This window comes from Ipomoea nil, unplaced genomic scaffold (genome assembly GCF_001879475.1).
Source record: "Ipomoea nil cultivar Tokyo-kokei standard unplaced genomic scaffold, Asagao_1.1 scaffold1043, whole genome shotgun sequence".
In the NCBI taxonomy this organism is placed as follows: Eukaryota; Viridiplantae; Streptophyta; class Magnoliopsida; order Solanales; family Convolvulaceae; genus Ipomoea; species Ipomoea nil.
Genome location: NW_017617471.1, coordinates 9,484,629 through 9,502,450, shown reverse-complemented (window position 1 = coordinate 9,502,450; position 17,822 = coordinate 9,484,629). Strand labels below are relative to the sequence as shown.

At 36.8% G+C, this 17,822-nt stretch overlaps 2 protein-coding genes and 1 long non-coding RNA gene across 3 annotated transcripts in view; 2 read left to right on the top strand and 1 right to left on the bottom strand.

The window, feature by feature from the left end:
• LOC109181374 overlaps positions 1-17,822 on the top strand; it is a 289,298-nt gene that overhangs the window by 190,354 nt on the left and 81,122 nt on the right. The window lies entirely within an intron of this gene.
• The window catches only part of LOC109181385, a 90,541-nt gene that overhangs the window by 72,086 nt on the left and 633 nt on the right, over positions 1-17,822 (bottom strand). The window lies entirely within an intron of this gene.
• LOC109181377 (putative late blight resistance protein homolog R1B-14) overlaps positions 1-17,822 on the top strand; it is a 31,536-nt gene that overhangs the window by 13,573 nt on the left and 141 nt on the right. The window contains exons 3-4 of the mRNA XM_019331127.1: positions 1,519-1,974; positions 3,913-4,377. Coding sequence (XP_019186672.1) covers positions 1,519-1,974; positions 3,913-4,377 — 921 coding nt within the window. The remainder of the gene's footprint in view (positions 1-1,518; positions 1,975-3,912; positions 4,378-17,822) is intronic.

Below are 17,822 nucleotides of genomic sequence, written 5' to 3'. Positions count from 1 at the left end.
AAAATTTACCAACTTAAAATAAACTCAATTTGGAAACCAATTAATTAATATTTAGACTTTGTTTATAGATTTATTTAAAGTTTATAATTTTTTAAGTTATTAATAAACTAAATTTTTTTTTTAGAAAACATAAACTATAAACTTTGTTTGGTCAAAAGTTAATTTGGAAACCAATTAATTAACATTTAGATTTTGTTTTATAGATTTTATTTAAAGTTTATAATTCTTTTAAGTTATTGATAAATTATAAACTTTGTTTGGTCAAAATTTACTAACTAAAAATAAAGTTTAAAGATTACTAAGGTTTAATCTTGTGATCACCAAATTAGGATAATAATAAACGTGCTATTACACTACATAGAAATTGACTTCTCCATGTTATATATCTATTATATATACTAATAAGAGCCAAAGAGAATTAGATCTATAATGGCTAGATGATCAAATTTTTAATCAAATGAATGACTCAGATTGATTAGATTTTAATTTTTCCTTGAGATTTTCTAATTTATCCAATTATATGATTATCTGTTAACTTTTCAGTTAAATATTATATTCTCTGTTAATTCCTGTTAGTTCGGCTCCCTTTAGTTTTGCCACTTTTCTCACATCGATGGAAAAATTGGCATGGGAGCCTTGAAACTCCTATAAAAGGAGCCTTAAGGCTCCAATTTAAAGAAATTAAGCTTGCCCATCCATTGATGGGCAAGCTGTGAGCCAACGAAACTGGCTCTTGTTATTCTAAAAACGCTAAGTAAAAATCATTCTAAAAACGCTAAGTAAAAATATTGTAAATTGCAATGTTTGTATTTCCAGTGGTTTGGAACAAGTTGTTTCTTCAAAATGTTGAATAACCAAATACTTTCTTTAGCATTTTGATCTTTGGATTGCATCATATTTACCAATCGTCCAATATATTTGGGTTACATTATAATTAAAATTTTTACTATATTTAAATTCCTTAAATTAGAAATTTCTTTATCCATAATAATTTATTCAACAATAATGGTTGAACTAAATGAAAACTGAGCAAAATACCTAAATGACTGTTATCGTTGATTTATTCATTAATCTTGTATATATATGCAATTCATTAAATTAAATATATTAGAACCCTTTGCAACAAAAATACTTGGTTACTATTTAAAAAAAGTTTAGTAACAATTATAATGAATCTCCTATAATATACTGTATTTATATACTATGAGTTATATATTTAAATAAACAAATTCGACATTAAATTACTTATGTATGAACTTGTCATATATAATCTTACATTGATATACTTTCAAATATTTATTTAATTATAAACATGGGACATTAACTCACTTTTAATTAAATATTTAATTAATTATAAACACTGGACATTAACTCATTCGTGCAATGCTATGTAAACTAGTAAAACATAATAAGTATTAAACTTTTTATTATTATTAAATAATAACATATACTACTATTCTTTAATTGGTTTCCAAATTTGCATCTCTCAGATATCAAATGCTTTCCTTAATTCTTCAGGAGAAGGGGCCATTGACGGCATACACGGACACACTAATCGAGCAAGCGGTAAACAGTATGGTTCGATATGTAGAGTGGGCTAGTCTGTGGGGTGGTGGGCCTCCTAGCTTATATTTGAAGTTAAAGGATGTGAGCTTCAATATCCAAATGATTAATGCCAGGCTTCAGGAAACTTACACGAACCCAATTGCATCTGTCGATGTTTGGATGGTGAAAACCTTCCAAACTATTGTGAATGAAGCTAAGGGTGTGGCTCACAAGTACTGGCATATGGTGGTGTACTATGAAGACAAAACCCTCACAAAGTTTTTGGAACCCTATAGAAGAAAGGTCAAATCTTTTGCAAGTAAGATCCACTCTGTTAGATCAAAGGTTACTATGATGATTTGCCAACAACACGAAATTGACCGTCACTCCCCCACCATCAACCGAAACAATGTTCTGCTAACTCTCCAGGTACCACAAAAATTATTGTCAAATTATCATATTTCAAATTTGTTTTAGCAATCACAAAACATGATCATATTCAGTTAATTGAATTAATATATTTATTTTTAAAAAAAAAAAAACAATTTTGGTAAGGAGAAGAAAATTAAACTTAAATCCACGTAAAGAAAAAGTGTAGTGTACGTGATGTTTTTAATATCTAAGAAGTATGAGAATCTCTGATCTATATTTCTTGAAAATGTAATTTCAAGGAATGTGCGTGTTTGGGAGGAACAATTTTGTTGAAAAAATAGAATGTGTAGAAATTTCCCTTGGCACGTTTGGTTTCTATAATTTTTTATTTTTTTTTTCATTTTTCTGGAAAAAACAGAAAAGAGAAAATTGTATTTGTTTTGCATTGTTTTTCACTTTCTATTTGGAAAATTATTTTTCTATATTTCCAATCTAACAAAACATTTAGAAAATAGCTTTTTTCTTGTTTTCTAGATTTTCCCAAATAATGCACAAATATATGCACAATTAGGTATGCATCACCAAAAATGCACCATTAGGTATGTATAAAAGCATCACATAGTGTTCAAAAATGCATAATTAGGTGTGAGGAGTTATGGTGCATTATTTTGGGTGAGTTGTGCATTTTTTAAATGTATTTGTGCATTTTCTTAACACTATTGGTGCATTTTTCAAGCGGCCACACCGACGCATTTGAGTATATATATATATATATATATATATATATATATATATATATATATATATATATATATATATATAGAAAGGTTCAGGTGCGGTTGAATGCTTCCCGTGCTGGTGATTAATGTGCGTGAGTTTTGTATTTAATGTGCGTGAATCTTGTACTTAAGGTGCGTGAGGTTTGTGTTTAATGTGCGTGAGTGTGTTCTGAGTTTTTTGCTTAATGTGAGTGAGTTTTGTGCTTAATATGCCTGGGTGTGTACTTAATATGAGTTATTGTTGAAACTTTAAGGTGCATGAGTTTTGTGTTTAATGTGTGTTAGATTTGTGTTCTTAATGTAAGTAGTGGTTGAAAATTAAGGTGCATGAATTTTGTGCTTAAGGTGCGTGAATTTTGTGCTTAAGGTCAGTGGCGGATCCATAATTTTTTTCCAGTGGGGGCGAAACATTAAAACAAAATAGATAGTTTGACAAAAAAAAAATGAAACACTTAAGAAATCTAGTCATAAATATTGTTAGATATGGGTAAAAAATAAAACACATCCAAATATTATAAAAATATTGATAACGAAATATGAAACATAATTAATTTGATAAAATAATTCGAATACAAAACACATTATAAATTACACATCTCATTATTATTAATAAAAGGTTAAAAAGTCATAAATAGTGTGTGAAAATATAACCATTAATTAATATTTAAAAAATTATTTAAAAAAAATGTATCTGTATTGAAGGAATAGGCAGAAAAGCAGTAAAAACACAACCCTTGACCATGCTTAGAGTTAGGAGTAGGCGCGTGCCTTGCCATCTGATCTATCACATCTTTTCCTAGAAAACGTCCGAAATTTTCAGAATAATTATCAATTTCCTTGTACTTATACTTAATTATATACTATATATACATATATATACACAATGCTTATATATGGGCTGGGGGTGGGATGAGGGGGCAGATGTCCCCACTGTCCCCACTGTAGGTCAGTCCCTGCTTAAAGTGCGTCAGTTTAATGCTTAAATGTGTGAGTTTTGTGTATGTGCATGAATTTGTGTTCTGAAGGTGCTTTGTTGTGTGCTTTAATGTGCGTATGATATGTATTTAGAGTGCGTCAGTTTAATGCTTAAGTGCGTTTGACCATACGGGAAGACCTCCCCGTGCACCTGATCCCTTCCCTATATATATATATATATATATACACGCAAGCATGTTCGCACTAGCTGTATCACTTTCGATTTTGTATTTCTTCACAGATAGAGAGACCTATAGACTTTGACAAAGTGATTAAAAAAGTAGAGCACGCGGTAAACAAGCTAGAGGATATGGTAGGAGACAATGTCCACCTGGTTTCTGACATTATGAAGTCTGAGATAGAGGAGATGACCTCTCAAATCAAAACGTTTACTGGGAGCTTGCTGGTAGCTTGCAAGAGCCCACTGGCCAATGAACACCGTGTTTTGAGAGTAATAGTAAAAAAATTCGAAACACATGTGCAAGAAGCCAGGGATGCGGTTCGCAACTACTTTGCACAGGAGAAGAAGCATGGATTGGCAAAATCTTTTGATAAGATTCGGGTTTGTGGAAAGCTCAATAATGTTGCGAGTGAGATCCAGTCCATTAACAATGAAGTGAAAACCCTTAGCGAAGACCACAAAGAAGACCTTCGACACCTCCAGGAGGACTACAACAAACGTAGTAGTGATCTGCCACTTCCCAAGGTACCAAAAAATTTATTCCCAAATTATCATATTTCAAATTATTTGTTTCAATAATTGCAATACAAGATCACATATTTGCTTACATCAATATGGAATTTATGTGTAAGTTGGGCAGACTTTAATTTTATAATTGAACAAAGGTTAGGAAAAGGTTTCTGAAAAATTCGATAGCTTGAAAGGGAACACACAACCCTATATATATACATGTTAGGAGACTTTTCATATCCATATAAATGGTCATTCTATATAGGAAAGTTTTCACATCCTTATGATTGGTCATGCTAGGAGACTTTTCACTTCCCAATGAATGGTCACAAGTTATTTCACAAATTTTAAGAAAAGTGAGATGAGGTGGAGGAGTAATAATGTGGAGAGAGAGGAAAAACAAACTTCCTGTAAGCATTGAGATATTTCTCTTCGCAAGGAAAGAGAAATATCAGAGAAGAACGCGCACGATGGCGCATCAGGCGTGTCACCTGACAGACCCTTATATATATATATATATATATATATATATATATATATATATATATATATATATATATATTGATGGATATATGATACCCACGACCCGACCCGGGCTAGCAACGCGGATCCGGAGCACTAAGGTGGAGCCCAAGAGCAACGCGGACCCGGGGCACCACATTGGAGCCAAGAGCAATGCGGACCCGGAGCACCACGTTGGAGCCCAAAAGCACCAGACCTATGGCACCATGGAGGTGCCCCGACCCGACCTGACCTCCGTGGGGGCTCGAGTCGGGGAACTCGGTCCTACCCGAGCTCGGGACCCGACCCGACCCGGTCCACCCGGGCCCAGTCATAGTTGAGATCTAACCACCCCCCGATTTAGGAGGAGGCGGTTGGGGGGTTTAGCTTGTATAAAAACCCCCCTCCTTGTCCTAACAAGGGGCATTCTATCTACATTCTACACTTATTACACACTTTGTCTTACCGAATCTTTGTAATAGCCAATTCCTACGGCAATTAATATAATATACGGTCTCACGGCATTTTGCTATATCGTTCTATATTATTTATATTACGTTCTTATCCGGATTTATTGATTCGTGTCCACCCCGGGTTAATTAAATCCATCATATATATATATATATATATATATATATATATATATATATATATATATATATATATATATATATTTATTTATTTATTTATTTATTTATTTCTTTCTTTCTTTGTTTGTTTGTTTGTTTTGTTTTATTTTTTTTCTTTTTTCTTTCATCTCCTCATCACACTTACAAAAATCACAAAATATCTCTACTATTATGGATGCTCTTAAGTGACCTGAGAATTGAAAGCATTAAAAGTCATTCATAGGCTCTCAAATGCTTCAAGAAATCATTCTGATTATGTCTAACCCAGCCTTTTAAGACTACATGTTTTAGGGATTGTAAAACTTCTCTCAAGATGGCTTTGTGGATGACCCTTGACGACAAAGGCACGTAGTAAATTGAATAACATGCATCTATCTTAGTGAAACACTAAAAGTCATTCAAATGTTTTATGTAAAAGAGTTTTTACAAGTAACTTATGGTGTGTTTGGAAACCTGGAAAATGAGTTCTGGAAATCATTTTCTATGTTTTCATTGTTTGGATGTGTTTGGAAAATCAAGTCAAACGTAAATCATTTTCCGGATTTCCGTTGACTTTGGGAAAAATTGACTTCCCATTTTTTTGGGGAAGTCATTTTCCAACTTTTACACCAACATCACACCACCACCAACATCATCAACACCATACCACCATCACCACCACTACTGCCGCCGCCACCACCACTATACCACCGCCACCACCACTATACCACCGCCACCATCACACCACCACTAACACCATACCACCACTGCCACCATACCAGCGCAACCATCGTCGCCGCCACCACCACCACCACACCACCGCCACCACACCACCACCGCCGCCGCCGCCACCACCACCACCACCACCATACCACCGCAACCACCGTCACCGCCACCACTACCACCATACCACCGCTGTCGCCACCACCACCACCACCACCATACCGCCGCCGCCACCACCACCATACCACCGCAACCACTACCGTCGCCGCTGCCGCCACCACCATACCACCGCAACCACCATCGCTGCCACCACTACCACCATACCACCGCCGCCGCCATCACCACCATACCACCGCAAGCACCGACACCACCACCGCCATCACACCACCACCGCCGCCGCCACCACCACCATACCACCGCAACCACCGTCGCCACCACCACCACCACCACCATACCACCGCAACTACCGCCACCACTACCATACCACCGCAACCACCGCCACCACCACCACACCACCGCCATCACACCGCCGCCGCCGCCACCACCGCAACCACCGTTGCCACCACCACCACCACCACCATACCACCGCAACCACCGCCCCCCACACACCACTGCCACCACTGTTATACTACCACCACCATCACAGCAACACCACTACCGCCGCCGCCGCCACCACCACCATACTACCGCAACCACCACCGCCACCATCACACCGCCGCCGCCGCCACCACCACGATCATACCATCGCAACCACCGCCGTCGCCACCACCACCACCACTGCCACCACCGTCATACCACCACCAATTATTATTATTATTATTATTATTATTATTATTATTATTATTATTATTATTATTATTATTATTATTATTATTATTATTATTATTATTATTATTATTATTATTATTATTATTATATAACGAATAACACCACTACCACCACCATAATATTTTTGATATATTATTAGTTTTTTTTGGTGAAAAACTTAGCTATTTTTTATTATATTTAAAATTAATATTATATTATTATATATTATTATACATGTTTTAATATTCTAAATAAAATAATTAAAATGCTTAATTATACAATTCTACTCATTTTCCAGAAAATGAACCAAACACACAAAAACAGTTTTCCAGAATGCAACCAAACACTGGAAAGAAAAATATTTTCTAGAAAATGATTCATTTTTCAGAAAACATTTTCCAGAAGTCATTTTCCTGCTTTCCAAACGGACCCTTAGTTAGATTGGTGTGCAACTAATGTGAAAGGCTACTTTCACTTTATTTGAACAAAATACTAGTGAAATCTCCTTGTGTCAAGGAGAAAAGTGGAATAGAGAGTTCCCGAACCACTATAAAAATATTCAACTCAATCTCTCTATCCCTAGTCTTTTATTTGCTTATTGCTGAACTAAAAAAACACACACTAGCAATTTATTTAACGCAAAATGCTATTGATAATGTAAATTGAAGTGTAGTGGTCAGGAAATGTATAAACTTCTTGTACACCTCCCTCATTCGCCAAAAAAAAAAAAAAAAGAACCCCCCCCCCCTAACTGATGTTAATGGGGGTATTTATAAAGGTGGGGAAAGCTACATGCCGAATCCCCGGCATTTTCCCCACGTGGTCCTTGACCGTTAGGCTGCCAAGTTGGTAGTGTCAAGTGTGCAAATATTTTTGACGCGATTTATATGACTTATGTCTAAGACTCTTGCTTCCTAAAGTGTAGGGTCGGCTAATTCACATGAGGTCGGGCAGTTCAAATAAGTTTTACTCACATTAACTTTGATCTCTGGTGTTAATAATCCAGGTCGACTAGGGTCGGGATTGGTCGGCAAGGGTCAGTTATGTATGGTGGGTTATTTCCCCATTAGCTACACAACTAAACAAGGCAAGCTAAAGCATTCTGCTGCCTTGTAAAATTTTATTTCCAAAGAGTTTCTCAATTTTATTTCCAAAGAGTTGTTCAAAATCTATTCAACCCCAGGCTTTGAGTTAGCTCGAGACCAACGAGTAGTATCAGAGCATTGTTTGCACCGATTAAGCTAAATATATCTCAGAATATTTACTTAAAAATCTTTTTGTAGCACATTTTTCAAAATGTCAACTTTGAGTTCAATATCCAATTAAATATTCTCAAGTGGAATTTGGATGGCCATGATCCTTCATCAACAATGCAGTATAGCAAATTACGAAATAAACAAAAATAAATTTGTTTTTGATCCTCCTCAAGGATTGGGGGTTGGGATAGCCAACGAAGAATCTAGGCACAAGCATGAAAGATTTTATGGATGCTAAACAACAAATAATCAAATATGATGACAGGCTAAGCATGGAAAATATATATAAAACAACGAGATAAAAAAAAAAAAAAACTATAAATAAAAAGGTAGGGATTGGAATGGGTATTTATTGGTCTGATGCCATAGAACAAAGGATTTAGGGTTAAAGAACTTCACCATCGTGTTCAAGACTACCAATCACCAATTCGATATACTAACACGCCACTCTTGTGGTCAAATGTTAGGTCGAATTGGAACACGGGGGGTTGTTCCACTCTCGTGACACTACCAATCCCCATCAATAAGCACGAGTAGTCTAGACCTTCAACATTACATACTCTCGTAAGTGAACCTGAATGTCGTGAGATGTGGTCGAAGGGAGATTGACGGTTGAGAGACGACTCTAGAGGTGTGATAACCCGTGGACTTCTTGCTCACTCGGTTGCCAAAATCCCATACATGACCTGTATATAAGGTAGTGCACAAACCCACCAACACCAACATACAAAACATCTCACTACAAAAGATTAGTGTTAAATAAGTATTAAATAGGTATCAAAAACAATAAACACCACTACCCAACCCCTAATCTACTCTACACACTCATAATAAGTAAACAATGCACAAGAACGATCATAAATAGCATCATTCAACAATATATTGTTGAATGCCTTCTTAGGCCTTTATATCAACAAGACATTAAGAATGTCTTCTTACATGGAGATCTCAACGAAGAAGTCTATATAGAACAACCACCAGGATTTGTTGCTCAAGGGGAGTCTGACTTGGTTTGTAAACTTTGACGATCACTGTATGGATTGAAACAGTCCCCAAGAGTATGGTTTAGTCGTTTTAGCACAGTTATCAGTGAATTTGGAATTATTCAAAGTAAAGTTGATTATTCTGTGTTTCACCAAATCTCGATGGAAGGTGAGTGTATCTACCTTATAGTATATGTAGACGACATTGTGATTACTGGCAACGACGAGGAAGACATATCCTAGTTGAAAGCACATCTCTTTAAAAGATTTCAGACTAAGGATTTGGGTAAGTTAAAATATTTTCTTGGAATTGAGGTAGCCCAATCCTATAATGGTGTGGTTATTTCACAAAGGAAGTATGTTTTGGATATTCTTGAAGAAACCGGGATGCTTGATTGTAAACCCATCGATAGTCCTATGGATCCAAATACCAAACTCCTTCCCATCAAGGTGAGACGTACACGATCCAAACCAGAAAGTTACAGGAGGCTTGGCCATACACATATATTTTCTTTGCAGTAAGTGTATTAAGTTAGTTTTTAGAAACTCCTTGTGACGATCATTGGGATGCTGCTATTCGAGTTTTTACATACATTAAGAAGGAATCAGACCAAGGGCTGATTTATGAAGATAAAGGTCATACTCAGATCATTGGATACTCTGATGTTGATCGGGCAGGCCGGTTCTCCATTTGACAGACGCTCTACATCTGGATATTGTATTCTCATTGGGGGTAACTTGATTTCATGAAAAAGCAAGATGTAGTAGCCAGATCTAGTGCGGAAGCTGAATATCGTGCTAAAGCTCTTGCTACATGTGAACTCATATATCAAATGAGGACTCATTCTTAGGTGATGATGTGAGGACTAATGACCCAGTTTTGATTTTCAAAGATACATGGATTGATCTTTTTTGTTAAAGTTGGGTAGTAGTGTCTTTTTCTATTTTTTTTAAGTGTGAACGCATGTGTAATCCTTGCCTTAATTGGTTTTCTACTTTTTTGGATCACCACCATTGCAATTTGGAGTCGCGATTTCTTCATCTTTGATTGGAGTGTTCACCCACGCAATGTAATCAGTATTTTTTTTATTTTTTTTCGCTCATTCTTTTGAATATAATATTGCCTATATTTGGATGGTCGTGTATATGTACGAATGCCTGGATAGTACGATTGTGCATTCTCGTGTGTTGGTTGTGCAACCTAGTATTGTAAGTTGTGCACTATAGGCTTGTGAGTTGTGCATTAGTACACATAGTTCAATGCATCGTAGGACTTTGAGATGTCAACTGTAGGATTTTTAGGTGGTGTTGGAATGCACAACTATAGACTTATCGATGCACAATACTGTATAGGAATGCACAATATTTTGCATAGTAATGCACTGATTCTAATAAATCTAATTTACCCATAAATTTATATTTTTTAATATTTTAAAGGTATTTATTTCCTTAATCCGTGTGATTTGTTCGTTTTAATCTCAGTCATGCTTTATTCTGATTTTATGGTCTAGATTAGTCTTCATGTCCTCACCTAAGTTTAGGTCCTCGCTTGATGGTCACCCTATATATATATATATATATATATATATATATATATATATATATATATATATATATATATATATATATATATATATATATATATATATATATATATATATATATATATATATATATATATATATATATATATATATATATATATATAATGGTTCCTCTGCGATTGAGGGTGCCAGGTGCGGTGAAAGGAGAATCATTGATTTTGCTCAACGTTCAGATTAGCAAAATTAAATAAAAATATGGTGGTATTTTGGTAGTTTTTACATTTAGGTCAAATGTAAGGTGCATGATTTTTGTGAGTAAGGTGCGTGAGTTTTGTATATAAGGTGCGTGTGCTTGTGTTTAAGGTGCATGAGATTTGTGCTTAAGGTGCGTGAGTTGTGTACTTAATGTTAGTAGTTGTTGAAACTTAAGATGTGTGGGTTTTGTGCTTAAGGTGCGTGAGTTTTGTGCTTAAGGTGCATGGAGTTTGTGCTTAAGGTGTGTAGCTGCTGAAACTTAGGTGCTTGAGTTTCCTTCTCAATGTGCGTCAGTTATGTGAAACTTAAAGTGAACCATTTTTAAAACCTTGTTTTCATCTTAAGGTGCGTCAGTTATGTGAAACTTAAAGTGAACGATTTTTAAATTTTATTTGTGTGTTGTGTACTTAAAATGCGTCAGTTTAATGGCACAAAGAGTCAATATTACCTCTACTGAGGCTCAAACCCACAACCTCCCATATGGGAGAACAACTTAGTGCCACTAGACCACAAGGTCCTTGACTAAAATGATACAAGTATGATACCAATTGTGCACATAAAACTACTAAGAATTAGCACTTATCACCATTGCTATATCACAGATTGCATGCATGCGAGTAGTCATTCATCAAATTCAGCCTAATAATATTTTTGTATTGAACTCAAATTTTACATTAAAAAAAAAAAAGATTTCCAGAAAATTGCAACAAAGGGTTTTTGAAAATTTCAGAATCAGTTTAGTTGGTCGGGCGAATAACCGCTCTAATATCAATAGGCAAGTACAAAGTCTAAAGGTGGGGGGAGGGGGGAAGGGGGAGGGGTTAAATTGACTTTGGAAACATTTTCGTAAAATAAATTTTATAGTTCAAATTGGAGCAGAAGGATTTAGCTTGCTTAAGTTGAATTTTGTAGCGTTTGTGAAAGTTTTCAATGTTTGAAAATGGATATGAAAGAGCCAAGATTTGAACGTTTGAAAATTTGTCGTTGAAACCTTATGAGATGGTAGGTGTTCAAAAATTTTCAATCTCCTCTTTTTTCCCCACGTGCAATTGACTTTAGGTAAAATCAGTTACCTACCTTTTAGTTGAAAGGAATGATTCTGATCCTAAAACTAGGTTTGTGACATCATGAAAAATCTTGAAGTCAATAGTCCTTTAGAAAATGTGTCGAACAACTACTCTTTCTACATATGTAAAAGGAGAAATTAGTAGACCTTAATTGGATCTGCTGTTCTGAGAGGATCTGCCACACGCTGGCCAAGATTCTTCTATTAATTCCAATTAATGTCAACTGATATAACATCTACTAGAAGATCTTGACTCATATTTTCAAAAAAAAAAAAAAAAAAAGAAGATCTTGACTCATGAAGTGGTCTACCATAGCTCATTGGAGAGCTAAGATATGCGGATGAGTACTATAAATGGATATGAAAGACCAATTAGCCAGAGCTTCTGGAATCCATTAAGAAAGATATACAGAATAAAGTCTGTCATTATATTGGTAAGTTCTTTTGGACGCAGGATTTAGTAAGATTTACCATCCTATATATAGATCTTCTTATTCTTATTATAAGATTCAAGAGAAATAAAGTCCTATTTTTTGTGTTTACAAAAATGCCTAACACAATACGATGTGAAATTCGGGAGTCTATGTTCTTAAATTACAAGAGATAACTTCACCAAAATCCGGAACAACTTTCTCAACATATTGGAACTCAAAGAGTCATTAAAACCTCCACTGAGGCTCAAACTCACAACCTCCCATTTGGGAGTCCAACCCAGATGTCATTAGACTATAAGATCTTGGCAATAGTTAAATAATCTAGTTTTCAAAACAACATAATTTGCAAAAAAGTATTTAACTATAAAAATCTATATATTCACCCGCCTGTAGACATTTATCACACTTTCGGGACCATTAAAACACAAGTTTGGTTCACTTGTAATACATGAAAGACAAAGTTAGTGAATTTTTCTCCTAGTAAACAAAAGAGAAGAGTGGAGTAAAGAAATTACACCATTCTCGAATCATTATAAATATCTCTCTTACTCTACATTCATACTTCTATTCTTTCTTAAAAGGTTTTTTGTGCATCAAAATTACTCTAAGTGTACGTGCTGATATAAATTCCCATTACAAATTTCTAAAGTATTTTGACAATCTAGTTAAGACTTCAACATACTCTTAAAATTTTATGTTGAGAGATTAATCTCTGTTAGTCTACCTAAAAAAAATTCTTGAGAACAAGTTTTAAAATTTAAGTCTATTTACCAATTACCATATCTAGACTTATATCTCAAACTAGGATCACCATAGTGCACGGATAAAGTCAAGAAATTTTCTAATTATATGTGTGTTAAAACAAATAATCCGTATTTGTTTTTTTTTTTTTGAAAGCCACCATTGTGGGTGATTATATTAAAGATAGGCTGTAACAAAATCCGGGGATTAGAATCCCAATACATCGAATGAGTCTGAGAAAAAGCATGTGAGGCTAACGAATGCGCCATAAGATTCTCTAATCTAGGAATAAAATTAACAGGACATAAATTAAAAGTTGACAATATAGTCTTGCATTCATCAATGATATAGCCAGTATATGTTCGCATCCGTGTGGCTTGTGTTGTTAGGAGTCGCTGTAGATTTCGGCAATCTGTATTTAGTCGTACTGAGAGCAAACCTTTCTCCTTCAACCATGATAACGCCTCTTTACATGCCAAGGCTTCCGCCATCAACGGGGAAAGACAATCAGGAAGCTGCATATGAAAACACGCCATGAACTCTCCTCCGCTTGTTAGCATAATTGCACCCGCCGTCGCATTCCCATCTGCTGCATGATATCCGGCGTCTATGTATACCTTCGGGACTCCATCCTCCACAGAAGCTGCTCCAGCAGAATCTGACGCCGCAAGAGCTCCAACATTGCTGGATGCTGCCGTAGATACTCCAGCATGTACCGCAGCCCATGCCTGCCACGCTGCAGCCGCTGCTTGCACAACTCGTCTTGGCCTCGGTAACAAACACTCCCATACCGCTTGGTTCCTCGCCCTCCAAATATAATATAGTGTCGCGGCTGCCATAATAAATTGATCAGGGGTGAGTTTTTTCATGATTTCAAGAAACCAAGTTTGAAAAGAATCGGTCGTAATATTCATAATTGGCAAAGTAGATTCCTCACATACTGCTTGCGTGAAAGTACAAGTCACAAGGGCCGCATGCATCGTACACTCGGGGTAAGTAACACACATTGAGCATATTGGATCAACATCCACTCTTTTCGTAATAAGATTTGTTGTGGTAGGGAGAATACCACTGAGGGCTTTCCACATAAATAATTTCCATTTTGGTGGTATTTTCATTTTCCACATGTGTAACCAGTCTCTAAATTCTCCATCCCTGTACTCATAATTTCCAACAACAAGCCTGTATCCCCCTTTAACCGTATAATTTCCATTCGAGTCTCCCTGCCAATACCACATATCCGGATATTCCATGCAAACAGGTACCCTTTCAATTTTCATTACATCATAATCCATAAACAAGTCCCTGAGTATATGTGGATCCCAAGTTCCAGTATCCTGGTCAATCAAACCCACCACTTTTGCTCCTGCCAATTCTTGGGGCATATCAGTTTGAATCATAGGTTCTAAGTCATCAGGTAGCCATGGATGACCCCATATTAATGTATTATTCCCATCCCCAATCCTCCTCCTTATCCCTCCACAAATTAAACTATGGGCTGCAAAAATGCTCCTCCAACAGTAGCTAGGATTATTCCCCAAAACCGCCTCCTCAAATGATGTTCTTGGATAATATCTTGCCTTATAAATTCTTGCTACTAGTGACTCAGGCTTTACCAAAAATCTCCATCCCTGCTTTCCTAACATTGCCAAATTAAAAGCTCGCAGGTCCTTAAAACCCAAACCCCCATACTTCTTCGGGGCACATAACTTGTCCCATGCTTTCCAATGTATATGGCGGTCTGTCCCGGATCCCCACCAATATTTATTCATTGCCCTCTGAATCACAAGACATACTGCCTCAGGGAGTAAGAAAACACTCATAGAAAAGGTAGGCATTGATTGTGCTACACTTTTCAAGAGTACCTTCTTTCCTGCTTGGGATAATAGCCTCTTATTCCACGTGCCAATTCTCTGTTTGATCTTGTCCTCAATATACGAGAACACCGCCCTTTTCCTTCGTCCCACAAAAGATGGTAACCCCAAATACTTGCCAAAATTCTCTGCTTTTGGGACTCCCAAAAGTTGCGCCACCTGATCCCTTTCTTCCTCCGGCGTATTTCTACTAAAGCACACACTGGATTTGTGATAATTGACAGCCTGACTAGACAAAGCCTCATATTCTGCTAGGCACCGCTTTACCTCCCCAGCCTCCTCCACATTCGCCTTAAAGAATAGCAAGCTGTCATCTGCAAAAAAAAAACAAATGAGATATTGGCGGTGCTCCCCTGGCTACTCTGCAGCCATGTATTTTCCCCTGTAGTTGGGCCTGTTGCAAAAGCATAGACAATCCTTCTGCACATATTATAAAAAGATACGGGGATAACGGGTCCCCTTGTCTCAAACCTCTGGTCGGTGTAACATGGCCGGATGGGATACCATTAATTAAAAACTCATATGAGACAGTTGTGACACAATGCATTATCAACTCAATCCATCTAGCATTAAAACCCAGGGCTGTCAACATTTTCTGCAGGAAAATCCACTCCATCCTATCATAAGCCTTTGCCATATCAAGTTTTAAAGCTCCTCATCCCATTCTTCCACATTGCTTTCTATTCAAGTAATGTCCCACCTCCGCAGCTATTAAAATATTGTCTGTTATTAGTCTATCCGGGATGAAAGCACTTTGGGAATCAGAAATTAGTCCCTCCATTAACAGCTTCAGTCTATTTGCCATCACTTTCGCTATTACCCTGTAAACCACATTACTCAGAGCAATAGGCCTTAAATCAGTTACATACTCAGGGGATTTCTTTTTCGGGATTAACACCACATTTGTACTATTTAGTCCTTCCGGGAAAGTTCCAACATCCAAGCAATTAACAACAAAAGCTGCGAAATCACTTCCCACCACATCCCAGAAATATTGGTAGAAACCCGGATTCATTCCGTCGGGTCCCGGGGATTTGTCAGGGAACATATCAAACAAGGCTTTTTTCACCTCTTCACAAGTGAACGGAGAATTCAGAGACTCATTTTGTGCTTGTGTAACTCAGGGTTGTATCATGTCAAATAAAGTGGTGGGCATATCCTGGTGGTTCCCAGAACTAAAAACCTCATGAAAATAATCCATAATAGTTTTATTCATTTCATTCCCCTCAACCCATACCCCATCAACTGTTTTTAATCGATTCAAAGTATTTTTCTTTCTACGGTCAGAAGCATACCTGTGAAAGAATTTCGTGTTCGCATCTGCCCCCTGGAGCCAGTGCTGCTTCGCTCTCTGCTTCCAGAAAGAGTCATCCATTGCCTCGAGCTTACATAATTCGGCCTCCAGACGACGAAATTCAGCCAATGATGCTAAATCTCGCCTACCTCTCAGTCGATCCTGCTCTTTCTGTAACCGCTTTATCTTCTCCCCAAATCTATGGAACTGATCCCCACCCCAGGCAGTGAGTCTCTTTCCACACAACTGTAGACAATCCTGCACCCCAACAACCTCCCCTCTCCCCATGCTCTCTCCACCACCTCCCTACAGCCCTCATCATGTAGCCAAGACATTTCAAATCTGAAATTCCTCACCCTCCGCCTCCCTCCCCGTATATCATCCCGAATCCCTAGGTACAAAGCCGAATGGTCAGACTTTCGTGTCATCATATTTAACACACTAGTCTGCATATTCATACTCCTCCATGCTTCCGTAACAAGGACCTTATCAAGCCGTTCCTCTGACCAATGTACCGTCCCCTCCCTCTTCTTCCATGTAAACGGATACCCGTGCATAGGCATCTGCGCTAAACCATAATCCGTATTTGTTAATCTTGCCAAAAGTTATAAATTTGATTTATAAGGAAAGTATGTGTGTGTGTGTGTATATATATATATAATTTGTTGATATATCTGAACTGATTGGGGAGGGAAGATTATTTGAACATGATTTTACTGCTTTAATTTCTCGTAAATGCTCCTTGAATTTCAATCCCCTTGTTTCAATAAAAATTAGTTAGTTATATTTCTTGAATTGTACTATGATTGGGAAGTGATTAGTATTCATGATTTTTCAGATTGGTGCAGTGTTACGTGAAAATAAGATAGTTGGCTTTAATGATGATTTGAAAGTCATAAAAACTCGATTAATGGAAGCATCCACAGATTTTTTTGTCATCCCAATTGTGGGGAATGTTGGGACAGGAAAAACTACATTTGCATCAAAGATTTTTGAAGACCCGGAAATCAGGAAAATTTTCACCCATTGCATTTGGGTTCATGTTTCACGAGGGTTTCATAGAAAGCAAAAATTCATTGACATTCTGCATCAAATTTACAAGCAAACAGAAGACTTTAGCACGGAGTTAGAAGATGTGTTAGAAGCTAAAGTAAAGGGATTATTAAAGGATGAAAGATACTTCATTGTATTGGATGATGTGTGGGAGAAAGAAGACTGGGATTCTTTAAAAGTTGCATTCCCTAAAAATTTGAAAGGGAGTAGAGTCTTGGTAACCACCTGCAGCGACAATGTAGTTGATTGTACCGGGAAAGCTCATAGTTTAGGAAAGTTGAGCAATAATGATGGTTGGTTGCTAATAAAAAATAATGTTTT